At 38.7% G+C, this 24,035-nt stretch overlaps 1 protein-coding gene across 2 annotated transcripts; it reads right to left on the reverse strand.

Annotated features, from left to right (window-relative positions):
- Nucleotides 1-2,798: 2,798 nt before the first annotated feature.
- LOC114475584 (neuroligin-3-like) lies at nucleotides 2,799-23,476 on the reverse strand. 2 transcript variants are annotated; one of them, XM_028466531.1, is made up of 7 exons: nucleotides 23,229-23,476; nucleotides 15,510-16,140; nucleotides 13,856-13,915; nucleotides 13,017-13,166; nucleotides 12,312-12,497; nucleotides 8,611-9,400; nucleotides 2,799-4,784 (listed from the first exon to the last, which is right to left on the reverse strand). In XM_028466531.1, exons 2-7 carry the CDS (start codon nucleotides 15,988-15,990, stop codon nucleotides 3,986-3,988), a joined length of 2,466 nt encoding a protein of 821 aa, XP_028322332.1. In that variant the 5' UTR covers nucleotides 15,991-16,140; nucleotides 23,229-23,476; the 3' UTR covers nucleotides 2,799-3,985. The 2 variants fall into 2 exon arrangements, with proteins under 2 accessions (XP_028322332.1, XP_028322333.1); XM_028466532.1 differs by lacking the exon at nucleotides 13,856-13,915 and having other exon boundaries at nucleotides 3,986-4,784.
- Between the last annotated feature and the right edge of the window lie 559 nt (nucleotides 23,477-24,035).

Here is a 24,035-nt window from a genome sequence, read left to right on the forward strand (position 1 = left end):
ATAAATCCCAGGATTAAGACATTTATTTTCCCTACAGCTATTTTAGACACTACCTAAATGAGCAGAGACATTTTTGACTGTGACTGTGATTCATAGAGACACCAATGTATAAAAATCCACTTAAAAAGACAGGATTTAATCTAGGGCTCATCGTGCTATTGCTTTATTACCACCTTTTACAATGACATCAAGCCTTCCCTACTTGATTTAACTTAATACATACAATACCTAAATAAAACCTATGTGGAGAAGGAATATATGTCAATTTATTTGGGCTGACAGTTTTATGTCAAAGACCTTTTTCATCCGACACTACGAAGACATATGCAAACAAATATAAAAATTGGCACAAGAAAATAATTCAATTACATTTTATCAACATTTAAAAGTAGACAAAAACATATACATTTTTTTTCCAGTTTTAAAGAAGAAACCAGACATATTTGAAATTGTTTACCAGTGTCTTATCTTTCTATTGAGAATTGCTACATTATTAAGAAGAAAAAACCCCACTATCAAACATTACTCCTTCCATTTCCCACCAGTTTGCAATGTATGTCTTACATCATGTCAGCAGTAGTAGTTCTAAGACGTATACGCACAGAGAAATGAGAGAAATCATTCCAAACTTCAGTATTGGACATTGATGAAGTTGACAAACAAGGGTGATATTGATGGTTGGGTCCAGCTGCCGCCTCTTCCCCCACCTCCCTCATGTTTGACCCAGTTGATGTCAAAGCTGAGCTCACTACAAAGGAGTCTGTGTGGAGAAAACCCCAATCCTATCTTTATGGGAGAAAGCCCTCTCCTCACCCTCATCTGTCTTCTTATTCAGAGACTGAAAAAATAAATCCAATCAATGCATACAATTGATTGCTCACAATGCAGATAATGTGACATTAGCGATGGCCACGAAGCAATGAGACGCCAAAAAGATGGGACGTAGTTTCATCAATTCATCAGATCCTTTAGGATAGTTTGGCAGACAGATCACTTGTCAAATTGTAACACCGTTATAGAGTAACGTTTGGATTCTGTTGTCATTAAAAGCTCTAAAGCCAGAGCAATTACAGAGTATTTCATTAGCATGTAGAAAAGATGAATCATGACACAGTCTTTGTTATGCCAACACTAAACCTCAGAGAAAGGCTGCATTACAGTGCACGACAAAGAGCATTAATTAACCTCTCAGATGTATAGGAGTATGCAGTATATTAGTAAGCTTTACTGAAGAGAAGCAAATAAGCCATATTATGGACACCCAAAGGACAGGATTAAATATGAGGACATTCAGTAAAGACTGTGTGGCCTGGGTGACACGAAAAGAAACGGAAAATACTGTATATCATTCCACAAAAGCCAATGCAGATAGAGGTCAGAGGATAAATCGGTGGTTAGTACTTAATTAGACTGCTTGACAGTCAGCAGGTTATGCATGAAATCAATTTAAACATATTACTCCACAGGCATAATTAGTCTGCATATATCAGTTTGTTTTGCATAATCGTATGAATCTTGTATCTGGTGAAAAAAAGCACTACAGACAACGATGGAACTGGTTCAGTGTTATTTCAATGCAACGTTCAGAGTTGTGTGAACAGCACAACTGTTGGTTGTAGCTCAGTTCGTTTTCGTTATTGTTTACCGTTGGATGAATACCCATGTCAATATTTACTCACTGATCATGATAACGTGCAGGTTTATACAGAGAAAGGGGAGACAACCTTGCAAAAAAAATATTTGTACAATTTTGTATCTCAGTTATTGTAATGCATGCTGAGTTATCTTTAAATAAAACTAACAAATTGTAATGTAACAAACAAATAAGCTCTTGATGGAAAAATAGGTTCATAGAGGCTCCTGCACTACAGCTTTAAAATATATTTGCAGTTTTGGGATGCAAAGTAGAGTGTATGATATTCATTTTTAATCATCTCGGACTACATTGTCTTTGAAACTTACCAGATCTGCAGTTTTTGACTCTGTTTCTGTCCTTTAATGAATGACCTATGAAACAGCCAAGGACAAACAGCTGCATGAAGATCACAAGGCATGTGGACCAAAGAAATGTGTTTGTGATGATGCTGCACATTTTAATTGTTTTTTTTGTTTTAAAGAGAAACAGACAAAACTAGTGCAATCCCACAGAAAACGTAGGCATGACTACAGTGGCACGAACAATTCACCTTCGAGTCACAAACCACAAATAGAGTGAAAGTGTGTGTGTAATGAGTAATGTAATGCTGCCCCTAAGATAGAACCGTGTTTCTTAAAAATAGGGCTGTGGTAGACGTCCCAGAACATAATACACTGGCTTTGTGTTCAGTGTTCAAGTACACCTTAAAGGTCTCATGTCATGCTATTTTTCACTCATCTCCATTTGTTCTAAGAACCCCAAGAACATACTATTTGAGGTTTATTTTTCCAAACGCGCCTGTTTTCCAATATTTTAGCCCCTGAAAAGTCACTTTCTGAGCAACTCTACACAAAGAGGCTGATTTGCAGCCTTCTTATGCATATTCATGAATGGGCGTGTCTTTAGACGGGACACTGACTTCCTCCTCACGGCACAGTGACGTAGTGCAGGTTTGGTAATCAAAATGTGAGTCACACCTGAGTGGAGACAGGAGTCTACACACCCTCGTATTGACAGACAGGGTATGTTGAAACAGATTAGAATCAATGACCCACAGACTCGTAATAAACTCAACACATGCCGACTAAATGTCATTGTAAGTGTAAAAATGTTTCAATTGATGTGTCTGATAAAGTGCGAACAAATACACTTCTTGACAACATTTAGATTTAGTTTCAAAAATGTTTTAATAGCTGGCTCATTTAGATTAAACAATGTTAAGATAAGTTTAGTGAAAACAAAGCCTGTTGCCCATCATATTCATTCAATGAAGCACAACCCCTGGATATAACTTAGTATGTACATGAATGTGAATATTTAAGTTGGTATACATACAGTTACAATGTAATGACAGGCATCTTTTTAAAGATCTTGTATTATCTATAAAAAAAAAAAGAAAAAAGTTTATTCTGTACAAACAAACTAAGCAAAGGAACCGTGAATTGGTGGGAGTCGGATCACGACTTAATCACATTTTGTCGGAAAGAACAATTAAGTTATACTCCTTCAATGAACAGGCCAAAAAATCATGGTCACGCTAAACTGAAGTAAAGATAGACAACAGCAAATACACAACACGACTAATGCAAAATTGAATGAGACATTTTAAACAGTACCTAATTTACACTTTAGTACTCTCCTAAACCAATCCCCCCAGTACACTCACACACACACACACACACACACACACACACACACACACACACCCACAGGCACACACAGACGTATATTTTGCATTAGCAGAATAAAACATTTTTAATATATTGGACACTTTTATTGTTTAATCATGTGACCAATATTGAAGTACAATTTTTAATTAACTGTAGCTATGATTCAACATTAACTACTAATGTAAGCTATGTACAAAGCATTGAAAATCAATTACAGTAAAAATACATTTTCATTATAAGCAATGCACCATGAGAAATATGTATAAAACAGCTAGATAATAGTAATAACATAATACAGCTTCTCAGCCTTCAGACCTGTTCTCTCTGTTCACCATACGTTGTTATTTCACTTCGTCCCACAAGCTCAAAATAGATATCACAGAGTAAGAAAAAGCTTCCCATACAAATCCAACTGTAGAAACATTATACTAAGTTCTTGCTAGGTAGATTTTCAAAAAAGCTGAAGTGAAAAATGAAATGCACTTTATCTTTTTGACTGCCGATGAACATGATCATTATCAAATGACTGCTGTTAGATTTTTCTATGAGTGAACAAAGGCAGGATGTTGGTGCTCGTACACCTTAGCAAGAGACAGAACAAATATTATAAATCTTATTTTAGCTACACACTCTAAATACAGCTTAACATTAGCATGTTTTAAGTATGTTGCGTAATGAATTATACCCGGGTTGTGGAGTGCGTGCTAGGCAGGCCTGCAGAGCTGTAACCAGCAGGGAAGGTACTGTATGGACTCATGTTGGAGAGGCCCATGAGGGAGTTGGGGATCATGGTGATGTTGTTAGGAGTCATCAGAGGGATGTCGTCTGGGGAGCGGCGCTGACCTATAGTGTTGTAGTCCATACTGGGTGAAACGTGGAGAGGATTGTGAAGGGCTTCACACTGGTTTCTTTGCTGTGACAGGCTCTCGTCCACGGTGGGGGTGTGGCTTGAGTTGTTGCCTTTGCTGTCACGTTGAGGACTGGCCTGCTGGGACGTGTCCTGGCGACTGCGTTTGTCCTTGCGGTAGTACAGAGCAGCGAAGGCCAGGACGTTGAGAAAGAGCAACGATGCACCGACAGCTATTGTGACGCTGAGCTCAGTGGAGTAATCTCTTGGGTTTGGCATGATCAGAGGCCCCATCTCTCTCCCTCCTTCACCTGTATTGTGACCAGTGGATAGTGGAGGTCGCCCAGTGCTGCCAGCTCTCTTGCCATTGGACTGGGTGGGATCTAATGGGGTGACTTTAGTGGTGGTGGAGGAATAGTGAAACATGTCATGAAGGTTGTAGAGATGCGGCACAAGATGCTTCCAGAACGCCACTTTAGTGGCACGGTAGTGGTCGCGGATACGAGGTTTCAGACCGATGTGTAGGTACAGCTGGTCATAGGGGTCATACTTGGACCAAGCGACCTCCTCAAAGCGGTTGGCCTTTGTGTGGATGAACTTTGTGTCTTGTGGCACTGGCTTGTTGGGATCCCTACAAACACATCACAGGATACTTGGGTCACAATGGATGGAGGATTGTTGAATGCATTAAAGAGGAGTTTGTGCAGAGGTTATTTAAGTTAAAAGTTTAATAATTGTGCATATTTATGCAGAGGTGTAAAAAGTACTATATTATAACCTACTCAAGAAGAAGCACAGTTACTTGATTGAAGTTATACTCAAGTACAAGTAAGTCATACATAAAAATACACAAGTACAAGTAAAAAGTCGCTCAATTAAATAGTACTTAAAGTAAACATTACTAGTTACTTTCACCCCCACGGTTCCCTTGCATACAGTAAACATCTCATGTATAAACTTAAAAAGGAAGAGATTAAATCGTGCACAATTGGAAATGATTTTTTTCCACAAAAGCATCTGTATAAAATAAAAGGTTTATAAAAATGTCTAATTCTTTTTTTAAATAAAATAAATGATTTCAATTTCAAATTAAAATAAAAAATCTCACACTCCATGTATATCTAAATATATGAATTCTAAAACAGTGCCATGTCAAATGTACCATGTGGGTAACAGCATAATAGGTAGAAACCTAAACCTGAACCCAGGAAAGTGGCTGGGCTTTGATCAGAATGTGAAAAAATAATAACCACAAAAGTAATTATTGACTCAGTAACGGTTGGGCGTAGAAATATAAGTAAATATTTTGCTTCTTTTAAAACATACTTAAGTACAAGTAAGTATACTGATTTAGAAATATACTCAAAAAAGTACAAGTACCCATGAAAGCAACACACAATTACAGTAACGTGAGTATTGATGGCTATATGATGTTACATCCTTTTTCTTTAGCAGAACAAACCTGATTACAGTAGGTTTACCAATGGCTGTTTTTCTTTAGATTTACAAGATATTTTTTCCATTAGATGAAGTTGAAAAGTTTGTCTTGATGAAAAACAAGAATTTATTGTTGCATTATGAAATGTTAAACAGGTCACCACAGTCACAATGTAATATCATTAGCTCTCCTCAAGAGCTCAGCATTCCTTCAGTCCTGAAAGAGCAGCCCACTGTGCCCTCTGCCACCAGGAATCATGATCATTTAAGAAACACATTGCAGTTTTTACACCCAACAGGTCGACGCATCAGCGATGTAGTCAAAGAACAAACCTCCACTCGTTTAGGTGCCTCTTTGTCAAAAGCACCCAGCGAATCTTTGCCTTTTTGTGACAAATTGTGGGAAAAAAAAAAGCTGTCAAGCAAATTGCACACTGCTGTGCTTTCAATAGCAGGCTTCTCAGCTGCTGAGTAAGTCTGAGTGTAATTTTAGGTCAGCATCAAACTGTGGTCTGTCTTGAATAATAAACTCACTTTCGGAGGATAAGCACAGTTTTCTGTCAACTTAAATTCACCGTCACAAAGTCACTATAGGTTTAAAGAAGGTATTTGGTTAGATACATAAATGACGACTGCTGTTTTTGTTTCTTATGTTTTACATTAAAATTTAAAACAAAAATTGCAAAAAAATTTCATCTCACGTCCATACAGTAGTTTCAAATACATGCCTTTTGTTTTGTGTGTATGATATGAGGTCCGTCTGTGTCGCTTATATCAGAAAGGAAACATGATAGCAACACTGACTGACACAGCTTAACTTCCTTTACAGGTTGCTCTTTATCGTGACCTTTCTGTTAAACAATGAGTAACATCTTTAAAGGCTCATGTTAATTAGGTTGTAAATTCTTGGGCCAACCTCCTTTTAGAAGTCAGCTTTGTTGAAAATAAATCGCTGTTACGTGACGTAAAGGTCAAGAAAAGATGAAGTTTAACTTGCTATAAAGGCAGCTTTGTATGACTTGGTGTGCATAGAATATACGCATTTGTTATTAGTATTTATTGAGGAGCTACTTAGTTTATTTAGCGTAACTTTCACTGGCACTGCTAGAGTGAAAACTTAAGTTCATATATATTTAATTGCAAAACTTGTTCTTTGTGGCTAATACATCTTAACATGAACTTCCAGTGCTAGCAGTGATACAATATTTATTAATAACAAAGCTTGTTCAAACAATTAACTCAGTGCTTAGGTTAATGTCAAACAAATGCAAGCTATTAAACAAAAGTAAATCATTAAACAGTAATTAAATTCTAAATATCAGTTTAGAATAAAGATGCTTTTGGGTGCACACCCTTCAGATCTCTTATTGTGAAAGGTTTTCTGTATATGCAGCACTAGACCGTGTACAGCGTTAAAAGATATGAGAATTTTTTCGCTTAACAAGCATTTTTTTGGTTCTGTTTCATGTACGTTTTGCTTATAGGAAGTTGCACCCACAATCGAGAAGTAGCTTTAATTGTAAAAAAGACAATCTAAGCTTTTTTTTTAAAAAAATGTAGTAGTTGATGTTAGAGGCCAAACTTCTAATAATGAATAAGGATTAGTTTAACATAACCTGACAGTTTTTCACACAGATTTCCCAGATTTCGAAAAAACGTCCCTTTAGTGCACATGCATAGGTATGGTCTCTTTTGAAAGATAACATTCTGAAGTTTCTCTAGAATATATATTTTTACAGCAGTTTTACTGTGTTTTGGACTGAATGCTGGGATTCATTGGATTTTTAGGAAGATTTTGAGACCACCTTTGATGGAATATATGGATTCAATAAGACATGGCACTGCTTTAAAGGTGAGGAGTGCTGGCTTGTTTATGTCACCATTTTTTACTCACGTCTGACAAGATAATTGACTGTTTGCTGTGATGGTTGAATGAAGATTCTAAGCTTTCAAACGGTGTATGACACTTGTGATATGCTGCTGTATTTGAGAAGCATTTAATCTCTTAAAGGCACACCACAGACTTTTTGACCTGAAGAGTTGACCCATATGAGTTATTTTAAATGATTCCTCAGGCCAATATACAGCCCTTGAGAGTATCAATGGTCCAAGCGGGGCTTCCCTCTTGGAATACTGCCCATGTAAGTTTGAAAAGACGGACCGTCTTTGGCCAGGTCATGTGACCTGGAGAATACCTGGAGAACGTTTCACTTTACGGCAGTCATGTGACCACAGGCTCGGATATACTCGTTGGGCTAAAAGGCTTCTGCTAGTATTTTTCCATCTGTTTGATTCCTGGTCATGGCCGAGGCAAGCAAAAAGTTTAAAACTGCTTCTGAGGAAGACAAAAAGGTGCCGCCAAGACCTGCCCCCCTCCGCCAACCCGCCTTCTGCCCTGCGCCAGACACCACCCCGCACACACCGGGTCGCCCGTCCCCCGTTTGCCCCGAGCCCGTCCCCCGTTTGCCGCCACGCCGACCCCCGGCGAAGGGGGCAAACAACGGCGGCAAGGCCAGGGAGTGGGGGGGGGGTGCCACCGACGCGGCGAGGAGAGCCGAGCGCCAGGCCTCCGGAGGCGGGGAGAGGACAGCGGCGGCTGCTCCACCAGCCGCAGCTCGCCCCCAACCCCACTTCGCATCCCAGTCCGACCCAACCAACCCAGCCCTTAGAGCCAATCTTTATCCCGAAGTAAAAGGTCAACTACTGTCTGCATACACAATCAAAAGACAAGAGAGGCTGGCCCGACTCACTGTTTGTTGATTTTTGCAACAGTGCTGTGGCGCTTGATGTGAAAGTTACAGGTATAGCGCCCCCTAGTGGCCAAAAGTTACACAGTGTGCCTTTAAGTGGGTGAATGAGTGAGAAAATGCGTTTTGTTTTGACCCCTATTCGGGAAGGTGGACGTTAACGGGTTAATTAGAAACCCAGATATGTGTGAATAAATGAGGGTTATGAATTGTTCAAAGGGTGCATTTATGTATTTTTAGTTGTTTGATAATGTGAGACAATGCACTACTCACCCGCTCTTGGCAAAGTTGGTCCAGTAGGTCATAACCACAGCACTCAGCATGATGTCGTTTTTGGAAAAGTTACAGGGGAACAGTTCTGTTGGGCCCACCATAGGGATGCCAAAGACATAAGGCACCTCATCTCCATGTGCTGAGTCGGACCACACAGGCTTCATAAGGCTCTGGCAGTGGTGGTAGAAGGCGTAGAAGTAAGTGGGCGAGCCGTAGCGGGCGTGCAGGTCAGCCGTCACAACTGCTGGCTCAACCCATTGGTGGTCAGTGAAGAGCGCCACTAGGGTCTTCCTCCTGGTCTCTGGATTGTCTTTGTCAGCCCAGTCTGTGTACATGAATTTAATAGTCTCCCTCAGAGTATCCTTTCCTTCTGGGTAGCCATACAAACTGTCCACAAAGTCTGACACGGCAAAGTCGAAGTCGCTACCAGACACACCATCTTCCAAATCCATCACGTTCTCCACAAAGCGCAGTCCTTCTCCCTGATTAACGCCCAGCATTATATCATAGTTGAGGAACTCGCCCTGCTCCATTAGGATCTCAGGGTCGTCAGGGATGACATCTCCATCGATGACTGGCCCAAAAGCCACACGGTATCGAGCAGCCTGGATATCTTGCTCCACAAGCTCTTTAGCACTCTTTTTCTGCAGGCAGGAAACCATGTCGACTGTGTCCAACACATTACAGCCAACCCTCTCAGCAAGCATGCGAGTGTACTTCACTGGCTGGTAGTTGACAGCCCAGCTGGAGAGTGCAGAGCCACTTTGGATGATAGCTCTGTGGAAAAGACCTTTGAACACAACACCGAAGACAAATACAGGTCAAAGTCTCAGAGAAAAGACCTTTAAATGATTTAATTATAGGTATTAAGTAATATCACCCTTAAAGTTGCTACCCATGATCATTTTTTGTATTAGATACGATCATAGTGTATGCCTTATGGATGAATTAATCAAACATAATTTACTAATATACTAAGATAGTCCTTTTAGCCACACTTTACTTGCAGTTGTATACATAAGGCTGACATTACATTGTAATTATTAGTCATTAGCATGAATAAGGTGTCATGAAGTCTGTCATTAAGTGTTGTTTGCTAAATGATGACACCTTTGGAGCTATGTTGGCATTTTTACGATTAGGTGGAGGGATCTAGTGGGATTAGGTAGGGTTAAGGTTAGGGGTTAGGGATAGAAGGGTTAGGGTTAGGCTAACGAACGACACTTAATGACACCTTATTCATGCTAATGACAGGTGTCATGTCATAATAATGACAGCGTAATGTCAGCATCATGTTGAAATTTTTGCACATTGAATTGTGGAATGTGAACAAACTTTCAAGCAACAATTTCGACTTTTTCCTTTATTTTTAGAGCAAATATATCATTGATCTATAAGGCACACAGTTATTTTTATGTCTGGTGGTGATAAATAATAATTAGGGGTAGCAGATGTTAACACACGTTACCCTTTTCAATTCAATCATTCATTATTTGATATTTGACTGTGGACATTTTTGTTGAATGTATCAAAGGAAAAACCTATAAGGAACAAATACTTGAGCTGCGTACAAATCAATTTACTTGCTCACAGAAAAATTTGAATAAGAGCTCTTTTGTTATCTATATACACTGACCACCAAACCACATGCAAATTGTTCTTTTTCAGATGACAGTGAATGCATGTTAAACTAATGATCAATTTGCTGAATTGTTTCTGGGAGAAAGAGTTTTACTTTACGGCCTTGCCATACATAAGCCAGTCACCGACATACATTAATTATAGAATTGTGTGTATATGTGTCTCTGTGTGTGTGTGTGTGTGTGTGTCTAACAAGCTGCGTAGTCTACACATATAAATTGCTGATGCTAACTGTTCAGCAGTGTGCAGTGTGCAGAGCGCTGAATAGGCAGTAACCCTGATCCCTAAATGTTGATAAAGTAAACAAACTGCTTTGTCGATATGTTTATATGCAGTGCATCACCTCTATCTCAGGGGAATTTGTATCAATCAAGTCAGAGAATTTTCTGTCAACATTAAGGCAGAAGAGCTACAAATCAAATAGTGCAGGAACGGAATTATTTTGTCTTGTCGCGGCGTTGTCAAAATGTTGTTCAAAGACAGAGGATCGCTTGTATACATCAAACAACTTTACGTATTTGAAATCATGAAACCTATCGCTACCCTCACAAAGTGCGAAAAGGATTATAGCAATCTTCCTGCCGTGAATAAAAATTCAATTTCCACGTATGTGTCCAGCATCCTTTGTTCAAACAAGATTATCATTATTGGGTGACGAGATCAGGATACTCCATTGAATAACAGTTTTTTTTTTAGTAAAAAAATGTTTGTTCTTTTTTCCACTAAACGTCAAATATTTTTAAATCAACATTAAGTTAGCGAAACAACAAGATGTCTCTTTCCATTACAGCTGTGCTCATTCATCAGGGAACATTTTTATTATAATATTTTTATTGTTTTATTTCCACATCAATCTTGTCTTCAGAAAACAATGTTTTCCCTCAAGCATTTATTTTGACAGATAATAAAAGTTAAAAAAAATGTGATGTGGAATGTTCACATGTGAGCTTGACAACATCATGAAAACGTGATAATGCCGGTAGACTTCTTTAAAGGCTTTACATTTTAAAAGGCAGAGCTTTTAGTCTGATTAGAATGAGTTGAATAGAACAAAAGCAATCACTTACTTAAAAAAACAACCCTGTTTACCCTATTTTTATATCCCAACACTTCATCTTCAAACCAGACCGTTTGAAGCTGGCCTCGAAAAAATGAAACCACTAATCACAAGTTTTGGTGTAATGGTGATTTAAAACAAGAAGAACAAGAATCTGATCAACCAATGAGCTATAATCAGATGTGTTTTTGATGCAGGGTTCGTTTGACATTGGCAGAAGTTGTAAAATATGCAAATGTGCTAAGGACCAGTGAGAGCTATAATTATGACACCCATAAAAGATCAAAAACATAAGAGCCAAATTAAGGAGCTGATGATTTTGCATATCAGAATATATACGTGCAGATATACATTTGTTTTAACTCTTAAAGGTGCAGTCTGCAACTCCTATAAAAGTGATTTTTTTTTTCATATTTGCTAAAGCTGTCACTAAAGCTTTACATGAAACTAGTAGTTTGTGTAAAAAAAAAAAACAGGCTCATTGAGTCCCCCCTGCTGCTCCTGCAGCCTTTGGCAGATTGCCAGAATTGACCGCAACCGAGCAAAAAGAACCAATCAGAGCCAGGATTGTGTTTGATGGGCTATCTGACAGCTGTTGCTCACAGTCCCCGCCCCTTTTTGACAGTGTATGGTCTGGATAAGTAGAAGATGGAATTAGCTACTTTTCTGCTTCAAAAGTAATTATTGCTGCTTGATTTACATTATGTTTGATTTGTGATTGTTACACTAGAATTCTGTGGTGCATGTGTTGTTCATGTGTGCGCAGCAGCTGCTGTCAGTGACACTGTGTTGTTGCTGCTGTTGCTGAGGTGTGTGCACATAGAGAGAGATAGAAGCGTGCATGTTATATTACTGTGATGTTACTGTCTGGCTAACGTTAGCTTGTTAGCTCCTCTGAGGGAGAGACTTTGGAAAATTTGGAGGCAGGGCAAGAGAGTGGCGGGGAAAGAGGAATCTGAAAGTCGCGGACTGCACCTTTAAGGGGTGACGAGCAGACCCTTACCCTCAGAATGGTGGGATAGAGTTAGTAGACTGACGCAGGATGCACCGATTCCAGATCCAAAAACCGTGATGCGACCCGGATCTCCTCCAAAGTAACCAATGTTTTTACTTATCCAGCGGAGAGCTTGAATTTGGTCCAGCAGTCCATAGTTTCCTTTAGCCGCCTGGTCACCAGTGCTCAGAAAGCCTGATATAAAGAGAGCCAACAGAGCCAATGCTGAAGAAATGCTCAACTATTAATAAATAAATAATAAAAATACATAAATAATATTTTTTTGTCAGTTTGGCTGCATTCTCTGTGCAGTGTGGTGCCTCTGTAAGCAATTGTAACACTGTTCAATAAATCTGGATTTATTACTCAAAAAAAGGATTAACAATAAACAAAGAGTGAACGGCTGAATTTTGAAGGTTAAGAATGAAAAAAAGAAAGGAAAAAAACAAAACAAAAACCTTGTAAGACAGAGAATGCTGCATCCTACTTTTAAAAATGTTACAGGCTCCTCTTTGTGTATAGGAGAAACGATAGTGTTTACTTTTTAACTCATAATCTAACAATTCTCACACATCATACAGTATACTAAGTATATTAAAAACAGCTTGTAGCACAACTAAAAATGAATGACCCTTTAGACACTTCGTTCTTCTGTGTTCAACTTAGATGAAAGCACATTTCAAATGCAATAGTGTACAGCGTCGCCATCATCACCTAATATTCCAATTCTGTAGTTGAGCGTGACGACAACAACGTTCCCATAACTGGCCAAAACGCTGCCATCCATCATGTTTCCAGTGCCCTCCATATAGGAGCCTCCGTGAATGTAGACCATCACGGGCCGTGCCTCGGAGTCCCTTATATCTGCAATATCAACACAGACACAGGCTGAGCAAATAACTGCAGGGGAAGCTGTAATAAAGTGTAAAAATGATGGTAGACTATTGGTGGTAGTTTATACTGCAGCTGTTTGGTATGAGGCATGGGAAAATACTGCTTTGAAAATGCATTTTGAAGCAAGCTGTGAAGACATTCCTGAGCTTTGGAAACTTTATGGACAATCAAAAAATGCAAAGCAAAACATTCTGGAAAGGAGTAAAAAATGATAATTACCAGCGATCACAGCTGATATTTGTTAGTTATAGAGTAAATTGGGTCAAAAAGAAATACATTTGTTTGACTACAAAGAATACTCAGTTTCAGGCAAAATAGAAAATCTATCACTTAGGTTTAGAGGCCAATTTATTATATTGACTAATGACTCTTTAGCAGTGAATGTACGGAGATAATGCAATCTCTGGACCAATGTGCCCAATAAAGAGGTAGCACTTACTAAAAAGGCTGCAACAGTCTTGAATCTAACACAGGGGATTTGGTAAAAAAAAAAAAAAAAAAAAAAAAAAAGCAAAATTGTTTAATAAAAAGAGATTCTAATAAAAATATAACACACAAACAATAAACCCCCTGCAGCTTTAGAAAAGCAGACACTTCAGTTTTTAACATCTTTAAATTAAAAGAGTCCATGCATCCAAACTTTGAGCCTTTAAAAATACCTTCAGATATATGAGTCTCAGCATGTGAGAAAGCCGCCCCCTTTTTCTTGTGTTGGCTCCCTGGGGTTCACAGGAGGGAAAAACAGAAGTAGAGAATTCAAAATAGCATGCCTACTTACTGCAACACGAGTAGTTGGCAGAATCAGGAGGGAAATGTCAAAGATGTTTATTAACGAAAAGGATGAGATGTGAAAAAATGATTGCAATGTGAAACACAATAGACAATTTGCACATCCTTTTTGGATCAGATCCACACAGTGTTGTTTGGTTTTGAGCTTTGGATAAGAAATACTTTACACATTTGCACACACAATTACACGTGTTGTTTTTCCAAGACTGTCATGTAATTTCTCTGAGTAAAAAATTGAAATCCTAAACATTAAAAAAACTACTATTAGGCTCAAACTTAAATGGAAATTGAAGCCACGAAACAGAATAAAATATATCACAAAAACTTGATTTAAAATCTGTAGCTTAACTTTTAAAAAACAACATCCACTAGGAAGAAAGGCTTTTGATTTAACTAAGTTGCAAGAGTTGAATCTGAGTTCTTTCTCAGTGATTAGACCAAAAAGGGAATTGGACAAAGGGCAACATACTGTCCTCTGAGAAAAATATGGAAATGTGAACTCTAATGAACCAGTTTGTGCATCAGTGAGGAGGCTTGCAGAAATAGTTCTTGCCTGATGTTCGCTGCACCATTTTGGACACATTACCTCTCCAGCAGGCTGTTTCTCTCAGGTTGCATAGCAACCTGAGAGAAACCAGCCGACAAGCAGCATGATACAAACACAGCTGAACATGATTTAACTTTGAATGCTTTGAATCCCATTTTGCATTTTGTTAAATGCTTGTAAAGGAGGCAATATATCCATATAAACCATATTTAATTGGTGTTTTGGATCAAAGTGAATTGGAGAATTCAACACCGGATTTTGGAGTGTTTAGAGTTTTCCTGTGATTGTACATTGTTCTGCTAATCTACAGATTTACCAAAGATAAACAAAACAACCCTGCTCTGGTTCATTTCACAGTTGTCTTCATTACAAAAATAGGCAAAGATTCAGTAAGCGTAGACAGTTGACTGCTGTACCTTACTAATTGGCCCCCAACAGACATACTGTCTGAACAAAGCAGTAATTCTGTGATGGCTTTTCTGTTTTGTAAGAAAGTCTGCCCATGCTAGCTTAATTAGATAATTTAAATAAACCTGAAGACTACCATTGATGCACAGCGATGGTGGAAAAAATGTCCAAAGTTTCTCACTGTAGGAGTGTTAAATGAAAGCTTTGCCTCTTTGGAACAATGTAGCACTTTATCTCAGCACCTCAGAGGCATTTTATTTTCACTGTAAAAAAAAAAAAAAAAGACTATTGACAGGAAGCTTTTGTACAAAATATCCCTTTTGTGACATAAGGACATCATCCATTGCCACAAGTATCAAATAATTCCCTACTTATCAAAGGAATAACAATACATAAAGTGATGATGACTGCGCTGTGCTGGATGGTATATCAGCCCTTGGTGGCAGCAATGGCATGAGCAATGGTCAGAAACATGATTCATGATGATCACAGAACAACACCAGGGTCACACTAACAGCGGTCCGTGGACCTGGAAAGTCACAGTCATTTGTTTTAGCGCACCGACTCACCATCCTCTGTGGGGGCGTAGATGTTCAGATATAAACAGTCCTCACTCTGATCCTGAATATATGTGGCCACTGTGTCCAGGTTGTAGGTGAACCACACGGGCATCATGATCTCTGGCACGGTGTTGTGGATGTTCTGAGGACACACCGGCATGAAGTGTGTAGCATTCTTGACACCTGACCAAGAAGAGGGCTGATCGGGAGGCATGAAGCGCTTTTCACCCAAAGGTGGAGCAGCATAAGGGACCCCAAGGTACTGGTCAACAGGCCTGAGAACCTCGCTTGGCACTGGGACCCTGAGGCCTCGCAGTTTCCCAAACTGGGTGGTCACAGTTGGATAGAACTTCTGGCTAGTTGCCTTGGTTAATGACCAGCAGGAACACAGGATCCACCAAAGAAGAGCACAGTGGGTGATGGTTGCGGGTTCTCGTTGATGAATTGAGTGTGCAGGCAACAGATGGTCTCTAAATGTAGCCAGCCACATGGTGAGGGCAAGACTGTGCCCTGGCACAACACAAATCCACAATGTAGAGTCTACTTGGTCCCTTTTCAAACAGTCATCACTTACTGCTTCTTCAGATCGACCAGTTATGGAGTCCCCTTACATCAACGTATCATTGCAGTGCAAACAGACCTGAAAGAGAAAGAGCCAGGAGCTTTACCAAAAACATCTTGTTCCTCTGATCTACAAATGATATGTCCATTCTTATCTTGGGTTTACTATCCAGGCGTCACCTGGAGTCTGTCCCTGTTGAACAGAGGTGACAAAAGTACTAGTCTTCAATACTTGAGTAAAACCATAGATTCTTGAATTAGAAAAAATTAAGTTGCTCCCTTACTTGAGTAAAAGTAAAAAAAAAAGTACATGCTACTACCTTAAATGCACTTCAGTAAAAAAGTTAAAAGTATAACAAATGTCACTTCAATAATAAGACAGGGTTTTTAAAAAGTCAAATTCCATATCTTTTATGTTTTTAAAGAACTTGTAGAAAACTGGTACATGGAAATAAATTAAATATGTTACCTTTTATGAACACCTGGATAATTTTGCACTCATTATAGATCAAATTTGCAAATAAAATGTTTCAAGAAAAAAAAAAATGCAAATGCTCAATTAGATTAAATTAAATTAAATGAAATTAACCATAAAACTAAGGGATCTGCCTAACAGAAAAAAAGCTCAAACTACCAATATTTTTCATTTAGCCTCAAGAGAATCATGTTCTCCGTGTTTCTGGAATGGAGACGTGCCCTTTGTGGTCTGAAAATGAGTCCTGCTGAGCTGAAAAGACTTTCACAAGCAGCTTTGTGGTTGACGGTTTGCATCTTTTTATGTCGTAACGTCATCTTCGAATGTCTTAAAAGTAATAACTACAAGCTCATCTTTTAAATGTAAGGAGTAAAAGTAAAAATTCACCAAAATAAATAAATACTCAAGTAAAGTACAGATACCAGAAAAAACTAATTAAGTACAGTAACAATGTATTTGTACTTAATTACTTGTCACCTCTGCTGATGGAATATAGATGGAAGTCTAGGGTTTGATTAGGCTTTTGAAATAATCCCTTGTTGGTAACATTTTTGGACAAAATGTCTTCAAAGAGTGATTTCACACATGCATGACACATCACTAAGTGCTGATCCTTAAATATCAGCAAAACAAGGTAAAAACACATGTGAAAAGTACATCTGCTGTGATGTCTGTGTTAGGCTGCTTCATTAAAGGTGTTAGGCACACCTTTTCTTATGTCACAGTCACTCAGTGATCTGCGAAAGATCCTCTGAATTTAAAGAAGGAGTCTTCAAAGTTGATTGCGCTTATGTTTTAGTAATTATTATTCCAGAAGCATGTATTTTGTGATTATAAGTAAAAGCATTTTGGTCACAAAAATTAAATTAAGATACACTGCCATGACAGAAACCCTCTTCACACAGCAATTGTAAGCCAAGGGATAGACTTCAGGGAAGGTTTACCGGAAGAAAAGACATTCTTTAATGCCTCTATGAGAGAATTTAATTTGTCGAGGTTTATTTTTGCTTCGCTTTTCAGTATTTCTAGCCCGAAGATTTTTTTATAGTCATCAAAAAAGTTAAGTAAGAGCTTTAAAAGGAGTCATCGGTTTTCTAACATTTTTTAAAACTAAGGGTAAGAAAACTAAAAAGTCGTGGCCCTGGTATTCTGCGACACAATGCTGCTGATACTAATGTGAGTGTAATGGTCAGGTGTTTAAAAATGAAGGTGCACAGGAGGGCTTCTTTTTAAAATCTTGCCAAGGTTGCCTTATTAGGCGAGGCCAGACCACCTGACCTGCTTAATGCAAAGATATACATGCACATGATCTGTTCCCTCATTCAAATGCATTCACCAAAGCCACAAGTGATAATTAGTGGTTCATCAAAGTGGATGCTTCATTCACCTTATTCACAGTCACCACATCACAGTTGTCTGATAAAACACCAGTGCTGCCTCATAGCTCAAAGGTTGTGTGTGTGCGTGGCCCTGTTTTTCTGTGGTTCTGTGTTCTGCTTGTGTAAATGTTGGTTATTGCAAGCTATTGGGTTTTTTCCACAGGCAGAAATATTACACTAAATAAACTTTTCTGTGCTTTAAACATGATAAAGTGCTATTTGGACTTCATACACATGCCCAAAGTGTGTTTTTCATTAATTCCCTCAATTAGTTAGAGGGTGATTTGCTCCTTTCTTACTGCAGGGTGAGCCCAAACATCTCGCTCCAATTTGATGATGCGTTCCCGCTTTGATGACGAATTTGACGCGGCACTGAGCTGGAGAAGCCGCGCCTCGAGGAAGCTCTTTGCCGTGATTGACATGTAAACAGACACGCCCACAAAGGTGAGCATTTCAGCGTCCTTCGCGCAGTACTATGTATGTATTTTCTACAGTCTATGTATGTACCAGCGAACGCTCCGCCCCCACGCTCTGTCTCATGTTTTTATCAAGCAGCATGAGCTTGACTACTGAGTGGGTGGGAGGAAGGTGGGCCGTCCTCTGGCCCTACATCACTGCGTGGGGAGGAGGAAGTCAGTGTCCCCCCTATAGACACGCCCACTCATGAATATGCATAAGTAGGCCACAAATCAGCCTGTTTGTGTACGTAGAGTTGCTCAGAAAGTGACTTTTCAGAGGCTAAAACTTTGGAAAACAGGCGAGTTTGGGAAAATAAATCTCAAATATTATGTTTTTGGGGTTCTTAGAACAAATGGAGAAGGGTGAAAAATTGCATGATATGGAACCTTTAAGGTAACTGGAGTTAGTGTAAAAGTGAAAAAGTGACGGCGATCATCTCTCTGTATTTCTTATGTGTGCTCAATCGGGAAAATAACGTGGAAAAGCTCTGGAATTAGTATACTTTATACTGTATGTCTTACTAACATTTATTTTGAAAACAAGTCTTATCCTGCTTTAAGTGTTGTGCTACATTCAGACTGCAGGTAAAACCAACCCAAATCCATTTTTTGCCCATATGCAACCTGTGTCCAATCTGTTAAAGATTGATTGAACAGCAGAAATCTGATTTTCTTTCCAATCCAACACAAGACATTTTCATATGAGGTCCTAAATCCAATATGTAGCTGATATTTTGCAATGTGACTGCTGTCTCAACGGCCAGGTTGCATTTATCCCACATTCCACATCATCGAAATGTAATAAATGTCACAATTCTGCATCCTGGGAGAAGTGGCGGGAATAGAAACAACCATGGCTGAGGACAGAGTGGAAAGTGGAAGGAGAGTGAAGCATTAGAATTAATAAATATTTAAATATTATACATATTATCAGTGCCACACACACTGAGAATCCTCCATATTTACCTCTGTGAACAGTGTGTCTGCGTGATCACGTATTCTTTTTTGCGCATGCGAGCCACAATCAGCTTCTACTCTAAACTGATGGAAGATGCATTTAATATGAAATATGAATGAGAACACTCGATTGTGCATTAAAACTAGCTGTCCGAACATAGCGTTAGTCTCTCAAAATTAGGTTGGATTTCATTAGAAGACTTGCAAAACCAGGCCATGCATGTGGAAAATGTCCTTCATGGTAAAATGAGGTGCGACTATGCTGTTTGGGAATAAGAGATACATATGTTTGAATACTGAGTGCAGTGTGGGTAAACATCTCCCATGGAGGAAGCTGTCACACTGGTATAATACATCTGAAACACGTCATCACAGCTAATCACCTAGGATAACGAGAGGCACGTCACACTATGTGTCATGTTGGCCATACATTAAGACTCGTCTCACCAACCATCAGACATCACTTGAATACAATTTCCGATCTTCACCTAATTTGTTATGTATACAGATTAAACTTTCAATAAGTAAAGCCAATAAAATACTATTTTTTTCGTTCACTAAATATTTTTTATCATAGTGTTCGTTGACTACATTTTTCAAGTGACAATAACTACACTATGACTAACTGAATAAATACATGTGACAAAAACTATATCAAAATGTATTAATATTTTCGTCAACTATGATTTGTGACACATTGATCTGATCAAAACAGTCTGTGTGTATATTTACAAACATTAATACCATCCAATATCAGGTTGATAAATGGAAATTTAATCATGAAAAAACCCATTATGCTTTATATTTTAGTCGACTAAATCCATTACAGATATAGTCTACTAAAATAATGTAGTTTAGTTGACTAAAAAATGACTATAACTGAAGTTTTAATAAAAAAGAACAGCAGCAGCCTTTTACTACTTTGATATTGAGAGACAAAACCTATTTTTTGAATCGATAAGAGAAACAAATTGCCTAAATGGTGCATTATTTACACAAGCAAGTAACCCAACAACCAACATGAACATTATCACAGTTTGCTCAACTTGAACATATCATTTCTCCTTCTCCACTCCCACGGGCTGGTAATTTGAGACTGTTCTACATCTGTCCTCCAGGGTAGCTTTGTCTGTCTTAACAGTTACAAATGTTCCTCTTAGCCTAAAAAAAGGACAGTACTTGTCCTACCCTCTTATCTGTTCTATGACAATGATATACAGCTCCTGAGACATTCAAATGGGAAAGAAGAGAACTGGATTTTTTTTTTTTTTACTGTAGCTCAGGGAACATGTTTCTGTTGGAACGTGACAGAGATAATAAATCATTTGAATCCTTTTGAAGGTGGAAAAAGCCTCTATATTCAAACGGCTTGTAGTGAAATCACTGTCAATTAGGAAATTAACAGGAACAGGCGAAAAGCGCCACTGGTCTGACTAGACAGTTGTTTCTAGTTAAAAAATGACACTACTAGTAGAATAACTCTTTAACATTGGGTTAAATCCATTTTAGTTCCACATTGAATGACACAACCATAGTTATACTATCAGTCGCTCAATCTTATTGTGTAATCTGACATTCAGTCAACTGTTGTATATTACTTTATGGGGCAAATGTGAAACATGCTTTTGCTCTTGGTATTGACCTTATTCTTTGTCTTTCTACTGTAGAGGTGAGAGTGCACACAACTTCAGATGTTACAATGTGGCTGTTTTTTTACATGTAAAATGATCTGATTCATGTTTTGGCTTGAATTTTGTGTGAAATTTGATATGAAGTCAGGCTTCAGAGAGTCAGAGTCAGGATGGACATGGACCTAACTATCTATTATTGACTTTTTTTAAAAAAAAAAGTTTAGTTAAGATTATTGGCTGAGGTTGACATGATGCAGCAGCCAGTGTTTAATTTAAACGACAAGGAAGAGAAAAGCGTCTTGAGCTCATATGACTAAGCAGTGGCACAGCAGTATCACCTTTTGAAACCTTGCCCAAATATCGCACACACTCACACGTCAATAGCTGCGCACAAGACACTAGCACAAGAAACTGAGTGGTGATTGTCTTACCGAACGTTCCCCCTTCAGTAGCTGCTACCTCCATACCTTCTCATTTTCATGGTTTGACAGTGAACAGAGGTGTAAAGAGTCCTTATATAGTACTTATATATCCGACTCAAGTAGAAGTACTGTTGCTGGATTGAAATTGTATTGTAAAAAAAGAAACTAACCCAATAGTTGTAAATGTACCAAGGGTTAACGGAATAAATAAACTGTTAGAGTGCTTTCACGAAACTCATTGGAAACAATTGCAGCTCACAGCTCTCATAAATCCACCAAATTACTCATATTAATGGTTGAGAAAGTGCCTGATTTGACATTAAGCAGAGCCCACATTTTCAATGTAAATATTGCCTACGATCAGGTTAATTTAATCATGGACACCAAAATTGTGATCACAACTAAAATGTGATTAATTGTGCAGCCCTAAGCACAAGTAAGTCATACAAAAAACACTGAAGTACAAGTAAATAATTAATGTAATAATTACTTTACTTGTTTTAAAACATAAAATTACTGATTTAGAAAAGTACAAATACCCATAAAAGCAACTGAATTACAGTAATGTTTGTTACTCTGATGGTGAGGATGTATAAAAATATCTGGGGAAAATCTAGGAAAACATGCAAACCACTTTATCATCATGTTGTTGTAAAATAAAGCCACTGGTACATTTTTCTAACTAAACCAAAAGATGCTAAAGCTAATACTGGTTTTGTCTTACGAACAGGGCTAGAGATGGTCATAAGATGGATTCGACTTTCTCCAACTGTGATGGGACAGAAGTGGATAAGAGCTTTATACTGTAGCTAACACTAAATGAACCATGGTAAGAAATGAGCCTTCACTCAGTTTGGTTTGATACTGCATGTGATTGGGTCATTTGTGCTGGCAGCAAGCCCAGAGCCCAGTAACTAAATGAACGACATGTCCAAAATGAAAATGTTTCCCAGGCATAATATTAATATCTGACTAATGGACTATGTTGCAGCAACCACATGTTTGTGTAACAAAGAGAGGCTTGGAGGGAGGACATGCTTTTTTTTTTTTTTTTTTTTTTGTCTCTGAGGGCTTTCCTTGGTAGAAAACACTTTAATACCTGTAAGACCAACTTGATCCCAGTTGCAAACCTATTAGAAAGATTGCTTGTGATCATTACAATGTCTACATCACTGACAGACAAAACCAAACCCCTTCACCCATTCATCACTCATAAAAATCACCAGCACATTGATTGGGTTTAGTTATAGCCTGGAGGTTTGACATGAAAGCATTTGAGAAGGACCCTCATATGTCAGACACTACTACACTCCTGATGCCCTTGTAATTTGGCTGGTGTGGATCAAACGCTGCTTGCCCAAATCCCATCTAATCTCGCAGTGCAGTAAGAAGAGCACAGATTGATGCAGGACTGGGGTTGGGGGGGGGGGATGCAAACACCCTCCACACAACATGTAGGCTACACCACTCAGCCTAATGATCACAGCTTTAGGAATAAATGCAAGGATCCAGAATCACAGAGAGAAAACCAAGCCACAGCCCACATTGCATCGACAAACTGCTGCTGTAGTGTGCGTGTGTGTGCGTGCGTGCGTGTGTGTGCAGCCTCACATTGACACTGCTTGTTTAATCCAGGTCTATACGGTGTAATATTGAATAAAATGGGTAAAAACTACGTGTCGAGCTAAAAAAAAAAAAAAAACGCACACGCAACGACATAATGCGGAGAAATGGCTTTAAATGAGGCGCGAGGCTGATATTTTAGTGATCAACCTTAACAAAGGTACATGTGTGAATAATAATAATATGTATATGCAAAAATCCATAACCGTTAAAACAACTCACCTAATATCACAGAAGCAGAAACGCGCTCCATCTCTTCATCGCATGTCCGTGTGTCTGTGACGCTCATAACACAATGAGCTCCAGTGTGGAATATTTCACTATCAGACAAGCAGATCTCCACTCTTATCTCCTGCCTCGCACAGTCTGTGTGCTTTGCGCATTCACGACGCCAAGGTCAGGAGCGCCAACGGTTTTAATGGAGCGCCCACCATAGAGATCTCTGTACGGCGCCCACTGCCAGCGCGTTACTAGGCAACCACCGGGATACGCCAGTGCATTAAAACCCAGCATCCAAAAAAGCGCCTGAATTCATCCCAGATTAGAAACCATTAACCAGCCACCTTCACCTGGAGAGGCTGGACTGCACATCCATACAAATAAGCCCTTATTTAAAGATGTTTAGTTTGAGTCTAAATATTCAACTCACATATACTTAGAATAGGTGGTATTTATTGTTGACTATGTTTATGTTTTGGGCTTTTTTTTTTTAATTTTCTATCAAATGATACAGTTATTTTTACTTTGTTGACATGCAGACAGTTATGTTGGATAGGAAGAGGCCATCTTCTAATTGTTCCTACAAATGTAGGAGTCTGAAATTGTCTATAACAGTGTTTCTCAAATGGGGGCACGTGCTCCTCATGGGGTACGAGATGGCACTACAGGGGGTACTTGAGAGAGAGAGAGGAGAATTAACAAACACTTTTCATTAAAAATGACAATCACAGAATATCACCAGCATCTCACAAAAACACACCAAATAAGAAATATATACTCAATAATAAAAAGAACAGACAAACAACAACA

Source organism: Gouania willdenowi, chromosome 14, assembly GCF_900634775.1.
Source record: "Gouania willdenowi chromosome 14, fGouWil2.1, whole genome shotgun sequence".
Lineage (NCBI taxonomy): Eukaryota > Metazoa > Chordata > Actinopteri > Blenniiformes > Gobiesocidae > Gouania > Gouania willdenowi.